A 22,162-nucleotide genomic window follows, 5' to 3' on the forward strand; every position below is an offset into this window, starting at 1 on the left:
AAAAAAAAAAAATCTTTCAATTTTTTAATTTTTCCCGTGGCACACCAAGCAACATCTCGCGGCACACTAGTGTGCCGCGGAACAGTGGTTGGGAAACACTGGTCTAATCCTCTCTTTTAAGCCATCCAGGTGGGTGGCCATTATTGCCTCCTGTGGAAGTGAGTTCCACAGTTTAACTATCTCTGTGAAGAGCTCCTTCCTTTCACCTGTCTTGAAAGGGAGGGAAAAAAGTGTTAAAATCGAGATGTGGAAAATATGGAAACAACGAGGAGAGGCATGACTGAGATTTGGATATGCTTCAAGCTCCAGACTGTGGGAAGCCCCGAAAAATTAATAATTATAATTTGGATGATAATTTGGTCTTTGTTTTTATTTTAGTTTTTTATTTTAATTGGATTATGACTTGATATGTTAATTGGATGTTTTTTACAGTCATAAAAGGTAAAGGCAAAGGGACCCCTAACCATTAGGTCCAGTCGTGGCCGACTCTGGAGTTGCAGCGCTCATCTCACTTTATTGGCTGAGGGAGCCAGGCATACAGCTTCCAGGTCATGTGGCCAGCATGACTAAGCCGCTTCTGGTGAACCAGAGCAGCGCACGGAAACACCATTTACCTTCCCACCGGAGCGGTACCTATTTATCTACTTGCACTTTGACGTGCTTTAGAACTGCTAGGTTGGCAGGAGCAGGGACTGAGCAACGAGAGCTCACCCCGTCGCGGGGTTTCGAACCGCCGACCTTCTGATCAGCAAGTCCTAGGCTCTGTGGTTTAACCCACAGCGCCACCCGTGTCCCCCGTGTTAAATGTGCTTCAGGTTGAGCGTTTTCAGGTTACACTCCGCGGCGACCCGGAACTAACGAAGCGCGTTACCTCCGGGTTTCACCACTTGCGCATGCGCAGACACTCAAAATGACGTCACGCGCATGCGCGGAAGCGGCAAATCATGACCCGTGCACACGCAGATGTGGGTTGCGTTCGCTTCAGGATGCGAACAGGGCTCTGGAACGGATCCCGTTCGCATCCAGAGGTACCACTGTATTGGAAAATTAATAAGAATGATTTAACAAAACAAAATAAAGGGAGAAAATTAAACTATTTACCCCTGCAAACCCCTTTCTCTGTGCCACCCTTTTGAAGATGAATTGGTCTTCCCCAACTGGGGGAGCACTTCTTCGACGGGGGGGGGGGGGGGTTGGACTACAACTCCCACCAGCCCCTACCTGGCTGAGGGCTGATGGGAATTGTAGTACAGAAACTCCTGGAAGAGGGCACCGGATTGGGGGAGAAGGCTAAAGCACATCGTCAGTGCGTGGAGAAGAAGGGTGCTAGGTGAAAAATCCTAGAAAAATGCAACCCTCCCTTTAATATTTCCTATTCGGGTTTTTTTTATCTGCATTGTTAGTTGCACATTAGGGGGGGGGGGTTTCCACTCAAATTCGCCTCTTTGACTCTCCAGCTGGAGAGAGAGCAGGCAGGAGAGAACCCGCAGCAGTTCAGGAGCACAAAGAGAAATCCTGCACAAATATTGCTTTAACCACCAGGACATTTTTTGCGCGTGTGGAACAACGCCTGTCCAGAGGATTAAGGAAACAATTCCTGCCCTCTTTCTGTAGGGAGCAGGCGTGACATCACTTCCTCCCGTCCTGCCCCCTATTTAAAATCCCCCTCTTGGCTGCCTTAGAGGCACCTCGGCTGGTTTTCTGCTCTTGTGCACAAAGAAAGTCCTTCAGCAAGGACATCCACCCCCTTCTGCTTCTCCTTCCTCCTTTTCCTCCTCTCTCCTCCTCTTCTCCTTCCCATCTGCGGCTGCTTCAAACTCTTCCCTGCATCTCTGATCTCCTCTCCTCTCCTCTGAAAAAAGGACCAGCGAGAGAGAGAAAGATCCATCTCTTCAGGACCCCAGCGATGTTTTCCAGCAGGATCTCGCTCCTGTTCCTCTTCTCCTGCCAAGGTAAGTCTGGCAAGGGCTAGGAAGTGCCTTGGGACGGAGGGTTGCATCTGATGCCAGCCTTGCACGGAGCAGAACCATTGAAACCCACACGGTGTTCATTGGACGAGCATTGAGTATACACCCCAAAAGCCTCTGTATAGCTTAGCCGGGAAAGTGATGCTCTGCTTCCTTCTCTCACTCCCAACACTCGCATCTCTTAAAGGAACTAAATTCTCTCCCCATCGGTTTTGATCGGCCAAAGTTCCCCCCATTAATATTATTATTATTATTTGGAGGGGGTTATTTGTGCTCAGCTGAGCTCATCCCCACTGCACCATCTCGCCTCCTCTGGACTTTAAATCTCTCTCTCTTGCATACTGTGTGTGTCCAGAGAAACCTCACGGCTCCCCCCAGGGTTTAGCAAACCGGACAAGATGCCTGTCCGTAATTCCTCCGAGATCTTTGCAGCCTAGTTTTTGTTCTTGGTCGAAGCGACTTGGACTTCTGCAACCTCCGTGCAAAAAAAGGGTTCGAGACAATGTAAGCATAGGCTACAACATTCCTTCCCGCAGACAGGAGGGTGGGAAAGTTAGCTGGACTTTTTCCCAAACATGGACCCTCTCCATATTATTTGTAACCATTCTCTCCACGAGATCCCGGTGATCTTGTCACATTTCCCCTTTCTGGATCCCTCCTCTCCTATTTTTTCAGCTCAGCCTTTCCAAAGATGTCCCTTTGCAGTGCCATCTGGAATATGACAGCTACAAGCTGGTGTCCATCTTTAGTTTCCCACTCGTTTTTGTTTTAAAAAAATATGAGATATTTTTCCTCCCTCCTGAGGGCAGCTGGAGAATCAGCTCTCGAAACGCGAGGTAAACGGATGCTCTTAGGAACTTGGACGGCATTTCTGCCCTCTAATGATTTCAGAACCCTGGACAGCGATTCCTCGGCTACTTTCCTAGTTATTTGTGGCCAGCACCCAAGGCGCTAGCGAAGCTCTCAATGCATTACGATTAAATAGTGCATTTTAAAAGAATCTCACCCACCACCACACACACTTTGAACAGCAGGTCCCTGTGCCCTAATCATGAGCTTAGTTTGAAACACACAGCACTAAAACAGCTTCCTGTGTGGCACGGCGGTTGCTGTTTGCACTGTGCTTTGGATAACGGCCAAAAGGTTTGATCAAGGGGGTGGGCAGCGTGGTGTATTGGGTAGAGCTATCCCGGGGATATCCAGATTCACTCCCAGCTCTGCCACAAAGCTTCTCTAGGGGAGGGCGAGGGGTGTGTGTGTGTTGTGCAAAAGTCAAGATTTCCAGGAAAGAAAACATTATAGAGCGTACAAATGATCACTCACAGCTGGATACAGTGTGTGTGTGTGTGTGTGTGTGTGTGTGTGTGTGTGTGTGTGTGTTAGGCAATAAACAAAAGCAAAATAAACTGTGAGATTACCATATCACAACACCACTACCCGGACTGTGTTATCATACGGGGGGCAGGCACTAACTAAACAAAGATGACCGCCTTGGGTTTCTGTTTTGCGTCTGTACATTTACCTGTTTCGATAAAGGTTTGTTATATAAATAATACTGGGCAACCATAATTCCCAAACTGTTTCCCCTCCGCAAAAAAATCCCCCACACATTTTTGTTCCGATACTGCCCTTGGGGGCCAGCTGCGGCCAGGAAAGTGCCCGCCTGCTATTTCTACCCTGTTATATATATATATATATATAAATATATATATCACTCTTAATTTGATTACTTTTCCCTGGGCTGTCAGCTGCTGCTACTGAGTGGTGTAGAGTTTCTGAATAGGGTTGCCTGGGAGAGAATTTGATGGATAGAGTTTTGCCTGTGATCGGGCTCTGGCTGATGAGCACATGCAGAGCTGGCAAGGTGTTTTTTTTAAAAAATTCCCATCTGATCTGATTCACAAGGCTCTCTCTCTCTCTCTCTCTCTCTCTCTCTCTCTCTCTCTCTGTGTGTGTGTGTGTGTGTGTGTGTGTGTTTTTCTGCTAGCCTGCCCGCCAGCCATTTGACTTGGTTTCGGCTTTTTGGAGCTCTCTGCTATGCAGAACATCTTTCTGCAGATCACCTGCTCCCTGCGCAGGGCAAGCTGCAGCCCGGATTTGTGCAACTCGGGTCTGTTACACAGAAACCGGAGAAGAGCTGCTTTTTAATGAGTCAGGCCAGTGTTGCCTGCACGGACTGGCAGAGGCAGGGTTTCAGGAAGGAGACTTTCCCTACCCGGAGGGGCCACCGGGATTTGAGCTTCTGCAGGCAATCAGATGCTCTGTCTCTGAGCTACTGCTCATCCCTTAAAATAATAATAATAATAATAATAATAATAATAATAATAATAATAATAATAATAATAATTTTATTTAGATCCCGCCCTCCCCAGCTGAAGCCGGGCTCAGAGCAGTTAATAACAATAAAAGTAACACAGCATTCTAAAATCAATTCATTTTCAAATCAGTTCAAAATCAAATTCATGGCAACCATTGGGCTAGAGTTCTGTGAGGATTACCAAAGGAGGGAGTCAGACTGTGCCTTGGCCAAAGGCCTGGTGGAACAGCTCTGTCTTGCAGGCCCTGTGGAAAGATGTCAAGCCCCGCAGGGCCCTAGTCTCTTGTGACAGAGCGTTCCACCAGATCGGGGCCACGGCCGAAAAAGCCCTGGCTCTGGTTGAGGCCAGCCTAACCTCCCTGTGGCCTGGGACCTCCAAGGTGTTTTTGTTTGAAGACCGTAAGGTCCTCTGGTGGACATACCAGGAGAGGCGGTCCCGTAGGTACGAGGGTCCTAGGCCGTATAGGGCTTTAAAGGTCAAAACCAGCACCTTAAACCTGATCCTGTACTCCACCGGGAGCCAGTGCAGCTGGTATAGCACCGAGTGAATGTGATCCTGCAGCGAGGACCCTGTAAGGAGTCTCGCCGCGGCATTCTGCACCTGCTGGAGTTTCTGGGTCAGTCTCAAGGGCAGCCCCATGTAGAGCGAGTTACAATAAGACACAGGGATGTGGGAAGCTGCCTTACACCACACCACACCATTGGTCCATGTTGCTCAGCTCTGTCTGCACTGGCCGGCAGAAAAAAGTCATTGTAGCAGTTTACCAAAACTATTTTCACATAAAATTTACTTGGTCAATTAACAACTTTCTTTTCATTTTGACTTTTATCCATAGCATTCTACAACATCACATATTTAAATCCTACGCCAATCTGTTATCCGCAAGTAATTCTATTTAAGGTATCTTAACATATTTAACTAAATAATCTTTAATTTTCTTCCATTCCTCTTGATACTCCTCCTCCTTCTGGTGGTGGACTCTTCCGGTGAGGTTGGCTAGCTCCCAGAAATCCATCATCTTCATCTGCCATTCCTCCACTGTTGGTGGTGTTGTTTAGTCGTTTAGTCGCGTCCGACTCTTCATGACCCCCTGGACCAGAGCACGCCAGGCACTCCTGTCTTCCACTGCCTCCTGCAGTTTAGTCAAATTCATGCTGGTAGCTTCGAGAACACTATCCAACCATCTCGTCCTCTGTCGTCCCCTTCTCCTTGTGTCCTCCATCTTTCCCAACATCAGGGTCTTTTCCAGGCAGTCTTCTCTTCTCATGAGGTGGCCAAAGTATTGGAGCCTCAGCTTCAGGATCTGTCCTTCCAGTGAGCACTCAGGGCTGATTTCCTTCAGAATGGATCGGTTTGATCTTCTTGCAGTCCATGGGACTCTCAAGAGTCTCCTCCAGCACAAGAATTCAAAAGCATCCATTCTTCGGCGATCAGCCTTCTTTATGGTCCAGATCTCACTTCCGTACATCACTACTGGGAAAACCATAGCTTTAACTATACGTACCTTTGTTGGCAAGGTGATGTCTCATGTGATTTCCAATTTTTGGCCAGCAAAATTCTAGCACCTCTCAGGATTTCAGGGCTATGTGAAATATGCCTCCCGGCCTCCTAATTTTGAAGGGGATCTTATTCTGGAGGTTGGGCACACATGGGTGAAAACTCACAGCCCAGTAAGAGGATCCACTTTCCTGTCTGGTTCCAGGTCAATTTGTGTTAGATAGGCATTGTGGTGTAGTGGTTAGAGGTTTGCACCGGGAACTGGGAGCCCAGGGTTCGAATCCTGACTCAGCCACGAAGGGTGACCTTGGTGCAGTCACTGCCTCACCTACCTCGCAGGATTGTTGTGAGGAGAAAATTGGGGAGGAGGGAGAACCACGTACAACAGCCTGAGTTAATCGAAAGAGAGGTGGGATATAAATGCAAAAAATAAAGAGATTGGCAGATCTCTAAGCGGTGGCTGGATTGCTCTTCCTAGAATGTGGCTTCCACCAAATTAAGCTTAGCTGAAATGGACCACCCCCCTGTGCTCTGTTGTTGTTCTTTAGTTGTTTAGTCGTGTCCGACTCTTCGTGACCCCCTGGACCAGAGCACACCAGGCACTCCTGTCTTCCACTGCCTCCCGCAGTTTGGTCAAACTCATGCTGGTAGTTTTGAGAACACTGTCCCACCATCTCGTCCTCTGTCGTCCCCTTCTCCTTGTGCCCTCCATCTTTCCCAACATCAGGGTCTTTTCCAAGGAGTCTTCTCTTCTCATGAGGTGGCCAAAGTACTGGAGCCTCAGCTTCACGATCTGTCCTTCCAGTGAGACCTCAGGGCTGATTTCCTTCAGAATGGAGAGGTCTGATCTTCTTGCAGTCCATGGGACTCTCAAGAGTCTCCTCCAGCACCATAATTCAAAAGCATCAATTCATCGGCGATCAGCCTTCTTTATGGTCCAGCTCTCACTTCCATACATCACTACTGGGAAAACCATAGCTTTAACTATACGGACCTTTGTCGGCAAGGTGATGTCTCTGCTTTTTAAGATGCTGTCTAGGTTTGTCATTGCTTTTCTCCCAAGAAGCAGGCGTCTTTTAATTTCGTGACTGCTGTCACCATCTGCAGTGATCATGGAGCCCAAGAAAGTAAAATCTCTCACTGCCTCCATTTCTTCCCCTTCTATTTGCCAGGAGGTGATGGGACCCCTGTGCTCTACATCTTATCAACTGGGGTGATCCAAAGTTTGTTTTGGGAGTGCAGCTTGGTTAAAATTCCGATTCCCTCTGTTTTCTTTGCAATGTCACCTTGACTGAGAACATGTTGTGTGTGTGTAGGGATCTCTGGATCAGACTCTGTTGTGCAACAACAACCACCCTGGGGACAACCTCAGAGCACCTCGCTTGCTTGCAGGAGATCCCAGGTTGATCTTCAATCAAGAAACATCTCAAGAGCTTGAAGAGAGATCCTGAATGCTTGCCAGCTGACCAATAGCTTGATTCTGCATGAGGCAGATTCCTATCTTACCATAACCCCCCAGGCACACCCTGGCTGTATGATTATAAATATGTATGTATGTCATCTTCTTCTTCGGCAATCCCTCGTAGCCGAGTAAGATTGTCTTCCATAAACACGGTTTTAACAGTGAGTCTGTAAGTGACTGTGGAGGCCAATTCTGGACCCACACATCCTTCCACAGTGGGGACATTGGTTCCCGGGTGGGAGTTGATCACGGTGTGGATTTGCCAAACGTGCCTTCCTCTTAGCGCGTTTCTCCCTTGCGTCCTGAGTTCGAGTGTCTTCAAAGCCCATGACACCTTGGGTAAAGGCTGTTCTCCAACTGGAGAACATGTTGGTGTATGTGTGTATGTATGTAAATTTAATAAATAATACCATGGTACCTCGGGTTAAGTGCTTAATTCCTTCCAGAGGTCCGTTCTGAACATGAAACTGTTCTTAACCTGAAGCACCACTTTAGCTAATGGGGCCTCCTGCTGCCGCTGCGCCATCACTGCACGATTTCTGTTCTTATCCTGAAGCAAAGTTCTTACCCCGAGGTACTATTTCTGGGTTAGCGGAGTCTGTAACCTGAAGCCTATGTAACCTGAAGCGTATGTAACCCGCGGTACCACTGTAATGATGTTAAAGGTAAAGGGACCCCTGACCATTAGGTCCAGTTGTGGCCGACTCTGGGGTTGCGGCGCTCATCTTGCTTTATTGGCCGAGGGAGCCGGCGTACAGCTTCCGGGTCACGTGGCCAGCAGGACTAAGCTGCTTCTGGCGAACCAGAGCAGCGCATGGAAACGCCGTTTACCTTCCCGCCGGAGCGGTACCTATTTATCTCCTTGCACTTTGACGTGCTTTTGAACTGCTAGGTTGGCAGGAGCAGGGACCGAGCAATGGGAGCTCACCCCGTCGCGGGGATTCGAACCGCCGACCTTCTGATCGGCAAGCCCAAGAGGCTCTGTGGTTTAACCCACACTGATGTTAAGGTACTCCAAAAGTTACCTTTCGTGCAGAGCTGGCAGACTCCCCAGTTCTCGTTCAGGCTGTGCCTGCAGCTGTCAATCAAACAGGGAACCAATTCCAGCCTTGTCTGCAACAATACCTAGTGGTAGCCGAGTTAAAGATAATGTATTTTTCATCTTTTGTAAAGGAAATGGGAGGTGGCGGCTGCCGGCTGTGTTTTGGCGTTAACAGCCTTGCACCACACAATTTCCACTCTCTCTTTGTTCAGCATCACTCCCCCACCCCACCCCCTTCCTTGTTGTTGTGCAGCATCCAGGGTTATGTAATAGTCTTATGCAAGATGAAGGATCAGCTCACCTGAACAACTTATCACTATTCGATCTCCCTAAGTCACCAGGCTCTCTCTCTCTGACTCCAGCATGCTGCAGGTGGGCAGAGAGGAAGGCCAGATCATCCCTTGAAGACTCCTTAATCCCATCATCTTCTTAGGTTCACACCTTGAACCCTCAACGCAGGACCTGCTGGGATTCAGCCGAGGTTTATTTTAAAAAGTGAACGGCTTTTCCTCTATTTTAAAAAGTGAACGGCTTTTCCTCTAAAAATTAAAAAGTTCACAAAATTGGCTGGCTGCAACATCGATTTTCCAGCAAAGCCATTGTTTGGGTTCTTTAAAAAAAACAAAAACCTAAATTTTATCAAGGTTTATAATATAAAATTATATAATGAAAGGTTATATATAATTATATAATGAAAGGTTATACATAATTATATAATTAAAAGGTTTATAAAATACAAAACTTGATATATTTCCCCTTTTTAAAAAACCAAATCAAGACTTTTATATAGATACAGTGGTACCTTGGGTTAAGAACTTAATTCATTCTGGAGGTCTGTTCTTAACCTGAAACTGTTCTTAACCTGAAGCACCACTTTAGCTAATGGGGGCTCCTGCTGCCGCTGCACTGCCGCTGCACGATTTCTGTTCTCATCCTGAAGCAAAGTTCTTAACCCAAGGTACTATTTCTGGCTTAGCGGAGTCTATAACCTGAAGTGTCTGTAACCTGAAGCGTGGGGGGGGGGGGAGAGAATAGAGAAGGAAAAAGGAAGAAATTGAAAGAATAGAAAAGAGGTTAAAAGAGAAAGATAGGAGAATAAGCTGTCCGTTTTGTTCTGATGGGGAGTAAATTCCATCTTCAAAATGCCAACTTCCCCTCCTGTGCTGAACAGTATTTTTTGGAGATTTCTAAAAAAAAATAAAAATAAAAATCACTGCTACATTTCTGCATTTTGGCTGCTGCTACAAAAGCCTGAGAGTGAGGTCCAAAACCTAAGTAGAAGCTGGCATTTCAGCCTTGGAGCAGAACTGAAGACTTTGTTCACATCACAAAGGACACGCTCATTTCTAAGCGAAGGAAGGAGCTCCTTTTAAACTCCCCCCCCCCCCCGCAGATAATAATAATAATAATAATGACAAAACGTTTCCCTGGTTCTTGGCAACCTTAGGACCAGGAGAACACGCTCATTCTTTGCAAGACAATTAGGAACAAGCTGTACCAGGATTAACAATGCTGTGAGCCTTCTGGGCATAATATGTGTCATTTTTTAAACATCCCTGAACAGCTGTTCCCCTTGCAATTTTAATAAGCCAGGCTTAGTGGGCAAAATTAAGAGCGAGAAAGCGAAGAGGTGGCCCGGCACCTGCACAGGTTGGACACGCTGAGTCCCTTTCGCTCTGTCATTGTCTGGTTCCTTCAGCACCTGAGACAACACAAAGGCAAAATGGATTAGGCTGCTTTTCAAAAGCCCAGACTCTTCGTTTTCCTTTCCTTTCCCTCAGTTCCTTTCTCATTTAGACTGCAAGCTCCTGGGGCAGAGAGCTGTCTTTTCTCACTTGTCCTTGTTCTGCAAAATGCTTTGTGCACTGACTGGCGCGATATAACAAACGTTTGGAGGAGCAAATTGGAGAGATCAAAAGGCGAGGTTTGCAAAGAGCCAAGGGGGTGGTTTAAAGGACGCCTCTCGTGTTGTTGTTTTTTTAACAGCGGGGAGAACTTTGGCAAGAACTTTTGACACGCAGAGAGAGAGCTGGTGGGGAACCCTCTGCTGAAACAGCCGCTTGTATGTCTCGATAGTTCAGCACAGCATTGACCTATGGAACTCACACCCACAAGAGGCAACGATGGCCAACAACCTAATAATAATAATAATAATAATGATAATAATAATAATACAGTGGTACCTCGGGTTAAGTACTTAATTCATTCCGGAGGTCCGTACTTAACCTGAAACTGTTCTTAACCTGAAGCACCACTTTAGCTAATGGGGCCTCCCGCTGCCGCCGCGCCGCTGGAGCACGATTTCTGTTCTCATCCTGAAGCAAAGTTCTTAACCTGAAGCACTATTTCTGGGTTAGCGGAGTCTGTAACCTGAAGCGTCTGTAACCTGAAGCGTATGTAACCTGAGGTACCACTGTACACCGTCTTACAATACTCAAGGCGGTTTACACGCTGAAGAAACAAAAAATGTACCAGTACATCTTATAGCAATCTAATGTAATACAGTGGAACCTCAGGTTACAGACGCTTCAGGTTACAGACTCCGCTAACCCAGAAATAGTACCTCGGGTTAAGAAATTTGCTTCAGGATGAGAACAGAAATCGTGCAGCGACGGCGCAGTGGCAGCAGCGGGAGGCCCCATTAGCTAAAGTGGTACCTCAGGTTAAGAACAGTTTCAGGTTAAGACCGGACCTCCAGAACGAATTAAGTTCTTGACCCAAGGTACGACTGTACAAAAATGTGATAATAAAATATAACTTTAAAATAGGCAACCTACATTAAAAAAGTAACATTCAACAATCATTAGAATAGTATAAAATAATAATACCAACATATAAAAGTTAAACAGAAATCCACTCAACAGCTACAATAAATATGATTTCTAAACTACAGTGGTACCTCGCAAGACGAATGCCTCGCAAGACAAAAAACCCGCAAGACGAAAGGGTTTTTTTGTTTTTTGAGCTGCTTCGCAAGACGGAAACGTCTTGCAAGTTTGTTTCCTTTTTCTTAACACCGTTAATACAGTTGCGACTTGACTTCAAGGAGCAACTCATAGAACGCGGTGTGGTAGCCTTTTTTGAGGTTTTTGAAGACTTTGGTGATTTTTGAAGCTTTTCCGAAACTTTTCCGAAACCGTGCTTCGCAAGACGAAAAAAATCGCAAGACGACAAAACTCGCGGAACAAATTAATTTCGTCTTGCGAGGCACCACTGTATAATCAATAAAACCATGGCAAGCCACAGTATATATACAATACAAATTGAGAAGCAGAGACTAGAGGGTGGAGCAAGGCAAGATATTGTCTCTCCCATTTTACAGAGGGGAAGTTAAGGCTAACAGTGACCTACTTCGCAGGGTGGCTGTGTGTTCCATGTTTGCAGCGAGGTGATCATCCTCTATGTCCCAAAGCTCCAGTTACGTGTGAATATTTCTGACCAAACAAACAAGAGATAACTCTCTCTTTTTTTCCAGCCCTGGCGCTGCCGTTACCCACCCAGCTCTCGGAGGAGGACGAAAAGGTAAGAACAGGAAAACGGGTGGGGTGGTCATGTCACCTATATTGGACCCTGAAATATACTCAGAGTCGCAAAGTGATTTCATGCTCTTTATTCAGCTCATAGTGGTGAGGAGGAATGAATGAATGTCCCCTCAAAGTATCTGCTTTATATACATTATTTACACAATGGGCTGCACATGATTGGCTAATTCCGGAATTCTACTGTAAGCCAATCAGGTTGTGGATTCACTTCTATCTGGAGCATGATTGGGTAGTTCCTGCCAACCAATCATACTGCTGCATTGTTCTAGGATCAATCAGACTGCTGCATTCTGAATCCTATTGTTCTAGGACCAATCAGACTGCTGCCTTTTGGATCCTATTGTTCTAGGACCAATCAGACTGCTGCAGTTTGGATCCTATTCAACTCAGTACATAACAGACCCTATATGTGCTATACCTTTAAGGCTTCCCCCAAAGAATTCTGGGAAGTGTAGTTTGTTAACGGTGCTGAGAGTTATTATTAATTGAATTTATATACTAACCTATACCTGCAGGTCTCAGGGCAGTGCACAGACAGGAGACTTCTATTCCCCCTGGTGCAATTCTTAGAACGCTTAATAATAATAATAATAATAATAATAATAATAATAATATTTAGATGCCGCCCGTCTGGCTGGGTTACCTCAGCCACTTTGATCAGCTTCTAGCAAAAATATAAAAACACAACACAACATCAAAAACTTCCCTACACAGGGTTTTTGTGATTAATTCCTCTTCCCAGGGAACTCTGGGATTCATAGCTCTGTTCAGTACTTTTTTTGTTCAAAATGTTTAGGGGGTACTCTCATTTTCCTACTCATATTGAAATACTGCCCCTCAAGGAGACCAAACTTAGATTCACAAAATGTTTTGGGGTATGCGTACCCCTGCGTTCCCCCAGAAAAAAAAACACTGGTTCTGTTAGGATGATAGCGGGGTCTCCTGGCAACAATCTGCATCATGGGTAGGCAAACTAAGGCCCGGGGGCCGGATCCGGCCCAATCGCCTTCTCAATTTGGCCCATGGACGGTCTGGGAATTAGCATGTTTTTACATGAGTAGAATGTGTCCTTTTATTTAAAATGCATCTCTGGGTTATTTGTGGGGCACAGGAATTCATTCATTTTTTCCCTTCAAAATATGGTCTGGCCCCCCACAAAGTCTGAGGGACAGTGGACCGGCCCCCTGCTGAAAAAGTTTGCTGACCCCTGTTCTGCAGGCTTACCAAAACTACAGCTCCCAGAATTCTTTGGGGGAAGCCATACCTTTTTCTTAAAGTTCATTTTGATGGGTCGTTTTTTGCTGCCAGGTTACTAAGTGCATCACCGAAATCCTCGCAGACACCCTCTCCAGACCCAGCCCAATTCCGGTGACCAGTGAATGCACGAAGATACTTAGAGAGGGTAAGTTACGGTCTGCGTGGTCAAACTCCTTAAGCGGTGTCTGCAAATACCCACATCCTCAAAGTAATGTGAAAATAGGCCTTTTTAGTGGTGGCTCCCCACTTGTGGATTGTTGCCAGAAAGAGGCAAGGCCCCCTGAATCTGTGTTGCCCAGCAACCGTCAGCAGCAGCAGGAAGAAGACGACACAGGGCAGCCCTATCTTTTCCGGCAACCACCAGCAGAGGGAGCCACTGTTCTCGGTTGTTGTTGCCTAACAACAGCCACCAGAAAACCAGAAGCAGACCTGCTGTTGCGACTGTGTTACCTGGCAACAGCCTCTCTGTTGCTTAGTTACCACCACTAGGATGGGAGCCTCTGGGCAGGGGCAAGCGTGAAGGAGGCCCTGTTTGTGGTAAATTGCCACAGAACAGGGAAGACTTTATCAGGGCCTCTTCTGTGCAATTGTTTCTTACGGCACAACAGGCCTAAACTGTCCTAACCTCTGTTTATTATTCAGATGGTTATACCCCTGTGGCTTACAACGTATCAGCCTTCACCAACCTCTATGATTCTAACCTGCTTCCCTGCAGATATTTTGGACTACAAATCCCATCAGCCCTCCTGGTTTGGGCTGATGGAATTTGTAGTCCAAAACATCTGGAGGGGACACGCTCAGTGAAGGCCGCAATGGACGGTGCTGAAACACACAAAGGCACACACCTGTACTTTTATTTCAAACCACACCACCTGGCAGCCTGTAATTCCCTGCTGAGAGTAGAGCCGGTATTCCCCTCATGGAGCTACAATTCCCAGAATTACATGTGATTGTTAAGCCTCTCTACAGCTTTGTGAGGGGAATGGGGGGGGGGTGTTTGTCTCCTAACAACTCTCAGGAAAACATCATCTCCCAGAATGCTTTGGGGGAAGCCATGACGGTCTAAAGCAGGCGTGGCCAAACTTGGCCCTCCAGATGTTTTGGGACTACAATTCCCATCAACCCTGACCACTGGTCCTGTGAGCTAGGGATGATGGGAGTTGTAGTCCCAAACCGGCTGGAGGGCCGAGTTTGCCTATGCCTGTTCTAAAGCTGAGAACCGCTTAGTGCATTAAAATCGTAGCGCTTTAAAAGGATGCTGCGGATGTGGCCGTAGTCCCTTAGCAGAGGCCGGGGTGCTTTTCTGAGGCTGAACAACTGGAGCAACTCCTTTGCACTTGGCTGGCATTCCTGCCGGCCTTCAAAGCCACGCGCGATGTGTGCGATGTCTGGAATCCATGATACTCGCTGCGAATTTAATTGGCACCCTGTCTGTTTTCAGATGAGAGAGTCCTGGCGATGCTTCACCATCAGCACCTGTTGACGGAGCTGGAGGAACTCACGCATCAAGGTAAACAGGCGAGCCAAATCCAGCCATTCCCCGTTCCGTCAAGGAAATGTCTTTCTGAGCCTTGGAATCCGTTTCGCAAGGGCTGAGACTAGTGCCAGCTCCAGGGTGCTGGAGAACATTGGTCTTTCTTTCTTTCTTTCTTTCTTTCTTTCTTTCTTTCTTTCTTTCCTATCACTTTTTCCTCCAAGTACAGTGGTGCCCCGCAAGACGAATGCCTCGCAAGACGAAAAACGCGCAAGACGAAAGAGTTTTCCGTTTTTTGAGTCGTTCCGCAAGACGAATTTCCCTATGGGCTTGCTTCGCAAGACAAAACGTCTTGCGAGTTCTTGCGAGTTTGTTTCCTTTTTCTTAAAGCCGCTAAGCCGCTAAGAGCCACTAAGCCGCTAATAGCCGCTAAGTCGCTAAGCCGCTAATAGCCGTGCTTCGCAAGACGGAAAAACCGCAAGACGAAGAGACTCGCGGAATGGATTAATTTCATCTTGCGAGGCACCACTGTACCTCAAGGCAGCACACCTCTCCCTATTTTATCCTCCAAACAACCCTGGGAGGGAGGTTAGGCTATAATAATAATAATAATAATAATAATAATAATAATAATAATAATAATAATAATAATAATAATAGAGCCAGGCTCAGGGCAGCTAACACCCGGAATTTCCCTGACATAGCCAAAATACTGCAGTGTCTGCGTGAAAATCACTAAAAAACATCAGGGAAAACCTGGGTGTATGGCAACCCATGTCAGCGATGGGTTTTTTTTGGCGATTTTCCTGAAAAATAGCCCCCAAACTTCATTTTTTTGTCATCTTTCCTTAAAAATAGCTCCAAAACTTGGGGCAAAAGTTTTTTAAAAAGCTCAACAACTTTTTGAAATAGGGCAACCCCAACTAAAAGTTTGTGTGTGGCAGGTAAAAATAAATGAAAAGGGTTGCTAGTCCTCCTCAGAGTTGACCCACTGAGAGAGACATGACTAACTTGAATTCATTAATTTGAGGTGGTCTACTCCCAGGTAGGACGTAGGTGAATACCAACCACTGTCACACAAAAAAACCCCATGGCAACTCCCATATTTTTGTGGTGGTTCCCATTTTATTTTACCCGCCATGTGTGCTGGACCTAGAACTTGGCATTGTGGGGAAATTAAGATGGCGGGTGCCAGTGGCGTAGCATGGGGGTGCAGGGGGGGCCGGCCGCACCGGGCGCAACATCTGGGGGGGGGCGCTCGCCGCCTCCGGAGTCGCCGAAGAGCCTCGGGCGCAGGCTGTAGCAGAGCCCCATGCCTCGCGGAACCGACGAGCTGGCAGCGGTTCTCAGCGCTCGCCGCGGTCGCCGCGCGCCAGGGCTGCGGAGGGCGCGCCAGGCAGCCCCTCCTCACAGCCCCGCTGCTGCAGCTGCTGGGCCATGTTGCATTTTCCTCGCCTTTCTGCCCTCCTCCTCCGGGCAAGCGGCGTCATTTGGGCGGCAGCGCCAGCGGCAACTCGCCTCAGATCACCTGACACGGACCCGCCGCCGTGGCTACCTTACCGTAAATACCCCAGCCCAGGCAGCAGCAAGAAGAAGCTGGCAGCGGCGGCAGGTTAGGGGGCGCAAATTACTTGCCTTGCCCCGGGTTAGGGGGCGCAAATTACTTGCCTTGCCCCAGGTGCTGACAACCCACGCTACGCCGCTGGCGGGTGCAAATATGGCTGCCAAGGGTCCTGGAGTGGGAAGCTCAGGAAGCAGTGGTCTCCTGCAGGCCTCACCAATGACATGGTCTCCGGAAAGTTAGACAACGTTGGTGCCAGGCCTGTTTGGGGAGGGAACATGGAGTGAGAGAGGCCCCAATATCGAAGCAGAGATGGTGTGAAACTGCAACAGGACTGGGAGAAAATGTCTGCGAAACAGACACACACAAAAAGAGCGAAAGGTAGAATTGTTGGGGACTAATAATAATAATAATAATATAATTATTTATACCCCGCCCTCCCCAGCCAAGACCGGGCTCAGGGCGGCTAACAACCAATAATAAAAACAAGTTGATTGAAATACAATTTAAAAAACAAGATTAAAATACAACATTAAAACTTTAAGTTGCAGCCTCTTCACAGGAGGAGAAAGGAAAAAGAAAGAGGGGGAGAGAATCAAACTGATTCTAAGCCAAAGGCCAGGCGGAACAACTATGTCTTACAGAAAGAAATCAGATCCCGCAGGGCCCTGGTCTCATGAGACAGAGCGTTCCACCAGGCCGGGGCCAGTGTTGAAAAGGCCCTGCCTCTGGTTGAGGCTAATCTAACTTCCTTAGGGCCCGGGACCTCTAGGGTGTTGCTATTTATGGACCTTAAGGTCCTCCGTGGGGCATATTGGGAGAGGCGGTCCCGTAGGTACGAGGGTCCTAGGCAAACCAAAAACAAAAAAACACCCCCACCTTCGGTTGCCTTCCCTGAAATTATCTCATCCCCACTGCAGAAAACGAGAAGCATCGTCTGGGTCACGAAGGCAACCATGATGTTTGGGAAGAGGAGGAACCAGAGGAAGTGAAGAAGAGGGATGTCAAGCCTGTCCAGCAGAGAGAAGAAGCTGGGTTGGAGAAGACAGAGGAGCAAAACGGGCAGGCGAATAAAGAGGAGCAGGAGCTGAAAGAGTTTGAGAAGACAGAGAAGACTGAGGAGAAGGTGAAGGAAGAGAAGGTCTCCCGAGGAGAGGAGAACAGAGAGGCTCTGGAGGAACAAGCCAAGGAGCGGATGGAGGAGGAAGAAGAGGGTGAGGAGAGCGACGAGGAGGACGAAGCGAGGAGGAAGAAGAAGAGAAGCTCCTCAGAGACGTGGTCTTCTAAGGAATATTTTGGGCACATCAAGAAGCGACGCCCCGGGCCTCCAAAGATCAGGAAGGTGATGCTTCAAGGAAGTCGAGAAGACGAGAAGAGGAACGGGCCGAGCAAGAGGCATTTCAGGTCAGAGGACGACGAGGAGAGCTCTGAAGAGGAGCCGAAGAAATACCACCACGGAAGGCACAGCGATGGCCACCATCACCATGAAGACTGGGAGGAGGAGGAGGAAGAGAAGAAGAGATCTGATCTGGAGAAGAGGGTGGCCGAGAAGGCCAGCGATGAGGAGACCGCCCAGTTTGAGGAGGAAGAGAAAGGCGTGAAGATCTCCAACTCCCAGGCCCACGGAGGCTGGAAGCCATGGGGAGAAGGAGGGGAGAAGGATGAGGAGAAAGAAGGCAAGGCGAGGCATGGGCGTCACCACAAACCGGCCGGCTTTGACCTCAAGAAGAGGCACTGGAAGGACGAGGTCTATCTGAAGGGCGGCAGGTATCGTGGCCGTGAAGAGGAGGAAAGGGAGACCTCTCCGAGCGAGGTCAGTATCCATTCTGCACTTGTTCCCATCATAAGGCTTGAGTTGGTTAAGTAGCAAGAAGGAGAGGGGATGGGGGAGAGCAGATGGACAACTATCCCAACGGAAAGGTGTAGAAAGAGGAGGTCTCCGAAGGGTCGCTGTTGGGACCTGTGCTTTTTATCTTGTTCACCAACCAGTACGTTTCTGAGCACAATTCAAAGTGTTGGTGCTGAGCTTTAAAGCCCTAAACGGCCTTGGTCCTGTATGCCTGAAGGAGCGTCTCCACCCCCATCGTCCAGCCCAGACACTGAGGTCCAGCTCCGAGGGCCTTCTTCCCTCACTGCGAGAAACCAAGTTACAGGGAACCGGGCAGAGGGCCTTCTCAGTGGTGGCACCCGCCCTGTGGAACGCCCTCCCTTCAGATGTGAAGGAAATAAGCAGCTATATTATTTTTAAAAGACATCTGAAGGCAGCCCTGTTTAGGGAAGCTTTTAATGTTTAATGCTGTATTGTTTTTAACACTTGATTGGAAGCTGCCCAGAGTGGCTGGGGAAACTCAGCCAGATGGGCGGGGTATAAATAATAATAATAATAATAATAATAATAATAATAATAATAAAATATATTAAGAAGTTTGCTTCAGGATGAGAACAGAAATCATGTTCCGGCGGCGCGGCGGCAGCAGGAGGCCCCATTAGCTAAAGTGGTGCTTCAGGTTGAGAACAGTTTCAGGTTAAGAACAGACCTCCGGAATGAATTAGGTACTTAACCCGAGGTACCACTGTAATAATAATAATAATAATTTTTTATTTATATCCCGCCCTCCCCAGCTGAAGCCGGGCTCAGAGCGGCTAACAACAATAAAAGTAACACAGCATTCAAAAATCAATTCGTTTTAAAATCAATTCAAAATCAAATTCATGGCAACCATTGGGCTAGAGTTCTGTGAGGATTACCAAAGGATGGGGTCAGGCTGTGCCTTGGCCAAAGGCTTGGTGGAACAGCTCTGTCTTGCAGGCCCTGTGGAAAGATGTCAAGCCCCGCAGGGCCCTGGTCTCTTGTGACAGAGCGTTCCACCAGATCGGGGCCACGGCCGAAGAAGCCCTGGCTCTGGTTGAGGCCAGCCTAACCTCCCTGTGGCCCGGGACCTCCAAGGTGTTTTTATTTGAAGACCGTAAGGTCCTCCGTAGGGCATACCAGGAGAGGCAGTCCCGTAGGTACGAGGGTCCTAGGCCGTATAGGGCTTTAAAGGTTAAAACCAGCACCTTGAACCTGATCCTGTACTCCACCGGGAGCCAGTGCAGCTGGTATAGCACCGGGTGAATGTGATCCCGCAGTGAGGACCCCGTAAGGAGTCTCACTGTGGCATTCTGCACCCGCTGGAGTTTCTGGGTCAGTCTCAAGGGCAGCCCCACGTATAATAATAATAATAATAATTTTTTATTTATACCCCGCCCATCTGGCTGGGCCTCCCCAGCCACTCTTGGCGGCTTCCATAGAAACCAAAAATACACTAAAATATCACACGTTAAAAACTTCCCTGAACAGGGCTGCCTTAAGATGTCTTCTGAATGTCAGGTAGTTGTTTATCGCTTTCACATCTCGTGGGAGGGCGTTCCACAGGGCGGGTGCCACCACCGAGAAGGCCCTCTGCCTGGTTCCCTGTAGCTTTAGCTTCTTGCAATGAGGGAACCGCCAGAAGGCCCTCGGCGCTGGACCTCAGTGTCCGGGCAGAACGATGGAGGTGGAGACGCTCCTTCAGGTATACTGGACCGAGGCCGTTTAGGGCTTTCAAGGTCAGCACCAACACTTTGAATTGTGCTCAGAAACGTACTGGGAGCCAATGTAGGTCTTTCAAGACCAGTGTTATATGGTCTCGGCGGGGCCCCCCAGTCACCAGTCTAGCTGCCGCATTCTGGATTAGTTGTAGTTTCCGAGTCACCTTCAAAGGTAGCCCCACGTAGAGCGCATTGCAGTAGTCCAAGCGGGAGATAACCAGAGCATGCACCACTCTGGCAACACAGTCCACAGGCAGGTAGGGTCTCAGCCTACGTACCAGATGGAGCTGGTAAACAGCTCCATCTGGTACGTAGAGCGAGACAACGTAGAGCGAGTTACAATAATCAAGCCTGGAGGTGACCGTCTCGTGGATCACAGTGGCCAGATCAGGGTAAGGAGCCAACTGCTTAGCTTGGTGGAGATGAAAAAATGCCATAGTTAGAAGCTGGGAGAATTCTAAGTGGCTTAAAAAAAAATAGCAATTCTGCAGTGCACTCCACCCAGAAACTTTCTCTTTCCAAAACCTGAAGACTTGAGATCTATAGAGAGATTGAAGGGAGGGTGTTCCCCAACCCTCCTACCTTCGCAGCATCACCTTCCAGCCAGTGCTGCTACTGGCGAGGCCTCTCCCTCCTCTCTCTCTCATGTGCATATCCTCTCTCCTTCCAGGTCCAGGAGCTGGAGAAGCTTGAAGAGATCGAGCGGGAGCTGAAGAGGGCAGCTGAGAAGCTGGAGGAGCTGAAGAGGGGGTAGCCCCTTTCCACCTTGTGGGGAGATGGGTAGGGTAGAAAAGGAGGCAGGTGGCATCGTTGTAAACTCACCTGCCCGCCCAGTTCCCCTCCGCCTCCTAATAAGCAATCCCTGTATATAATCTCTCTCCCTCCAGCTTGGCTTTCGACTGTTAAAAGGAGCTTTCCCTTGCTTTTGAAACACACACACACGCAAACCTCCACCCCGGCAGGCTTCAGCACAGAGATTTGGGACCTCCTTGCCTCTCCGGCTGTTGGACTACAACTCCCAAACACCCCTGACTATTGGCCAGCCTGGCTGGAGCTGATGGGAACCAGAGTCCTGATAGTAGCCACCTTTGAGCAGCGCAGGATGCCTTCAAAATACAGTGGTGCCTCGCAAGACAAAAAGAATCCGTTCCGCGAGTCTCTTCGTCTTGCGGTTTTTTCGTCTTGCGAAGCAAGCCCATTAGCGGCTTAGCGGCTATTAGCGGCTTAGCGGATCAGCTGATAAGCGGCTTAGCGGATCAGCTGTTAAGCGGCTTAGCGGATCAGCTGATAAGTGGCTTAGCGATCAGCTGTTAAGTGGCTTAGCGGATCAGCTGTTAAGCGGCTTAGCGGATCAGCTGTTAAGCGGCTTAGCGGATCAGCTGATAAGCGGCTTAGCGGCTTGGGAAAAGGGGGGGGGGGAGGAAAAAAACCCTGCAGGAACTCGCAAGACATTTTCGTCTTGCGAAGCAAGCCCATAGGAAATTTGTTTTGCGAAGCACCTCCAAAACGGAAAACCCTTTCGTCTAGCGGGTTTTCCGTCTTGCAAGGCATTCGTCTTGCGGGGCACCACTGTAGTCACAGAGCACGCCAATCCTTAGATTTAGACATTACCGTATTTTTCGCCCTATAGGACGCACTTTTTCCCCGTCCAAAAATGAAGGGGAAATGTGTGTGCGTCCTATGGGGCGAATACAGGCTTTCGCTGAAGCCTGGAGAGCGAGAGGGGTCCGTGCGCACCGACCCCTCTCGCTCTCCAGGCTTCAGGAAGCTATCCACAAGCCTTGGGAGCCCGCGGGCGTTCCCGCAGGGCTCCCAAGGCTTGCGGATAGCAGCCTGTTCTGGGGGCTGCGGTCGGGGGAAGCTCAGGCTTCCCCCGCCCCAGACCCGCGCTTGGGGGGGGGGAAATATATTTTTTTCTTTATTCCCCCACCCCCAAACTAGGTGCGCCGTATAGGGCGAAAAATACAGTAATTTCATAATGAATAGTAATCTGGGATGCATTGCAAAAATCACGTGTGGACCTCCTTTCAGTCAGGTCCACCATTTACCCATTAACACTCACCCACAAATGATATGGAGTGGTCCTGTATCTTCTTCTGGAGCAACTGAGGTTTCCCCATTGTCCGACACACTTTTGGTGTTTCCAGCGTTCCTGAATGCTTAGCTTTGGAGCACCCAGGGGCTAAGAAGTTCCCCTTCTTAGCTGATGGGGCAGCTCAAGGATGCTAGAGGCTGAGACCCTATTGCTGAAATAGTAAGGCTTCTCCAACCACAACGACCACCACCTGACTCCGGACCACAGCACCTGAGGAACTAGCAGTTCCCCAGCCCTGGATAAGAGGGTCTGAGAATGTTCTTATAGCTATACTTTTGCCCATACAATTAAACCCCTGTGTTGCAAACAAGCATCAGTAATAGCCAAAGGCAACACGATGACCAAGTACAACGATGCGATGTCAATATGCCCTCTCT

General features: G+C 48.4%; 1 protein-coding gene across 1 annotated transcript; it reads left to right on the forward strand.

Annotated features, from left to right (window-relative positions):
• The first annotated feature begins 1,737 nt into the window (after positions 1-1,737).
• Positions 1,738-20,843, forward strand: CCER2 (coiled-coil glutamate rich protein 2). Its single transcript, XM_028742085.2, has 6 exons — positions 1,738-1,952; positions 11,762-11,808; positions 13,137-13,230; positions 14,527-14,595; positions 17,041-17,933; positions 20,361-20,843. Exons 1-6 carry the CDS (start codon positions 1,907-1,909, stop codon positions 20,442-20,444), a joined length of 1,233 nt encoding a protein of 410 aa, XP_028597918.2. The 5' UTR covers positions 1,738-1,906; the 3' UTR covers positions 20,445-20,843.
• Positions 20,844-22,162: the final 1,319 nt, after the last annotated feature.

The sequence above is a fragment of the Podarcis muralis genome, chromosome 7, assembly GCF_964188315.1.
Source record: "Podarcis muralis chromosome 7, rPodMur119.hap1.1, whole genome shotgun sequence".
Taxonomy (NCBI): Eukaryota; Metazoa; Chordata; class Lepidosauria; order Squamata; family Lacertidae; genus Podarcis; species Podarcis muralis.

Excerpts from the sequence above, each read along its gene's own strand:
- CCER2 (XM_028742085.2), top strand. The coding sequence starts at position 1,907 with ATGTTTTCCAGCAGGATCTCGCTCCTGTTCCTCTTCTCCTGCCAAG. Across the intron at positions 11,809-13,136 it reads TCTCGGAGGAGGACGAAAAG|GTTACTAAGTGCATCACCGA; the intron begins GTAAGAACAGGA and ends TTTTGCTGCCAG. Across the intron at positions 14,596-17,040 it reads GGAGGAACTCACGCATCAAG|AAAACGAGAAGCATCGTCTG; the intron begins GTAAACAGGCGA and ends TCCCCACTGCAG.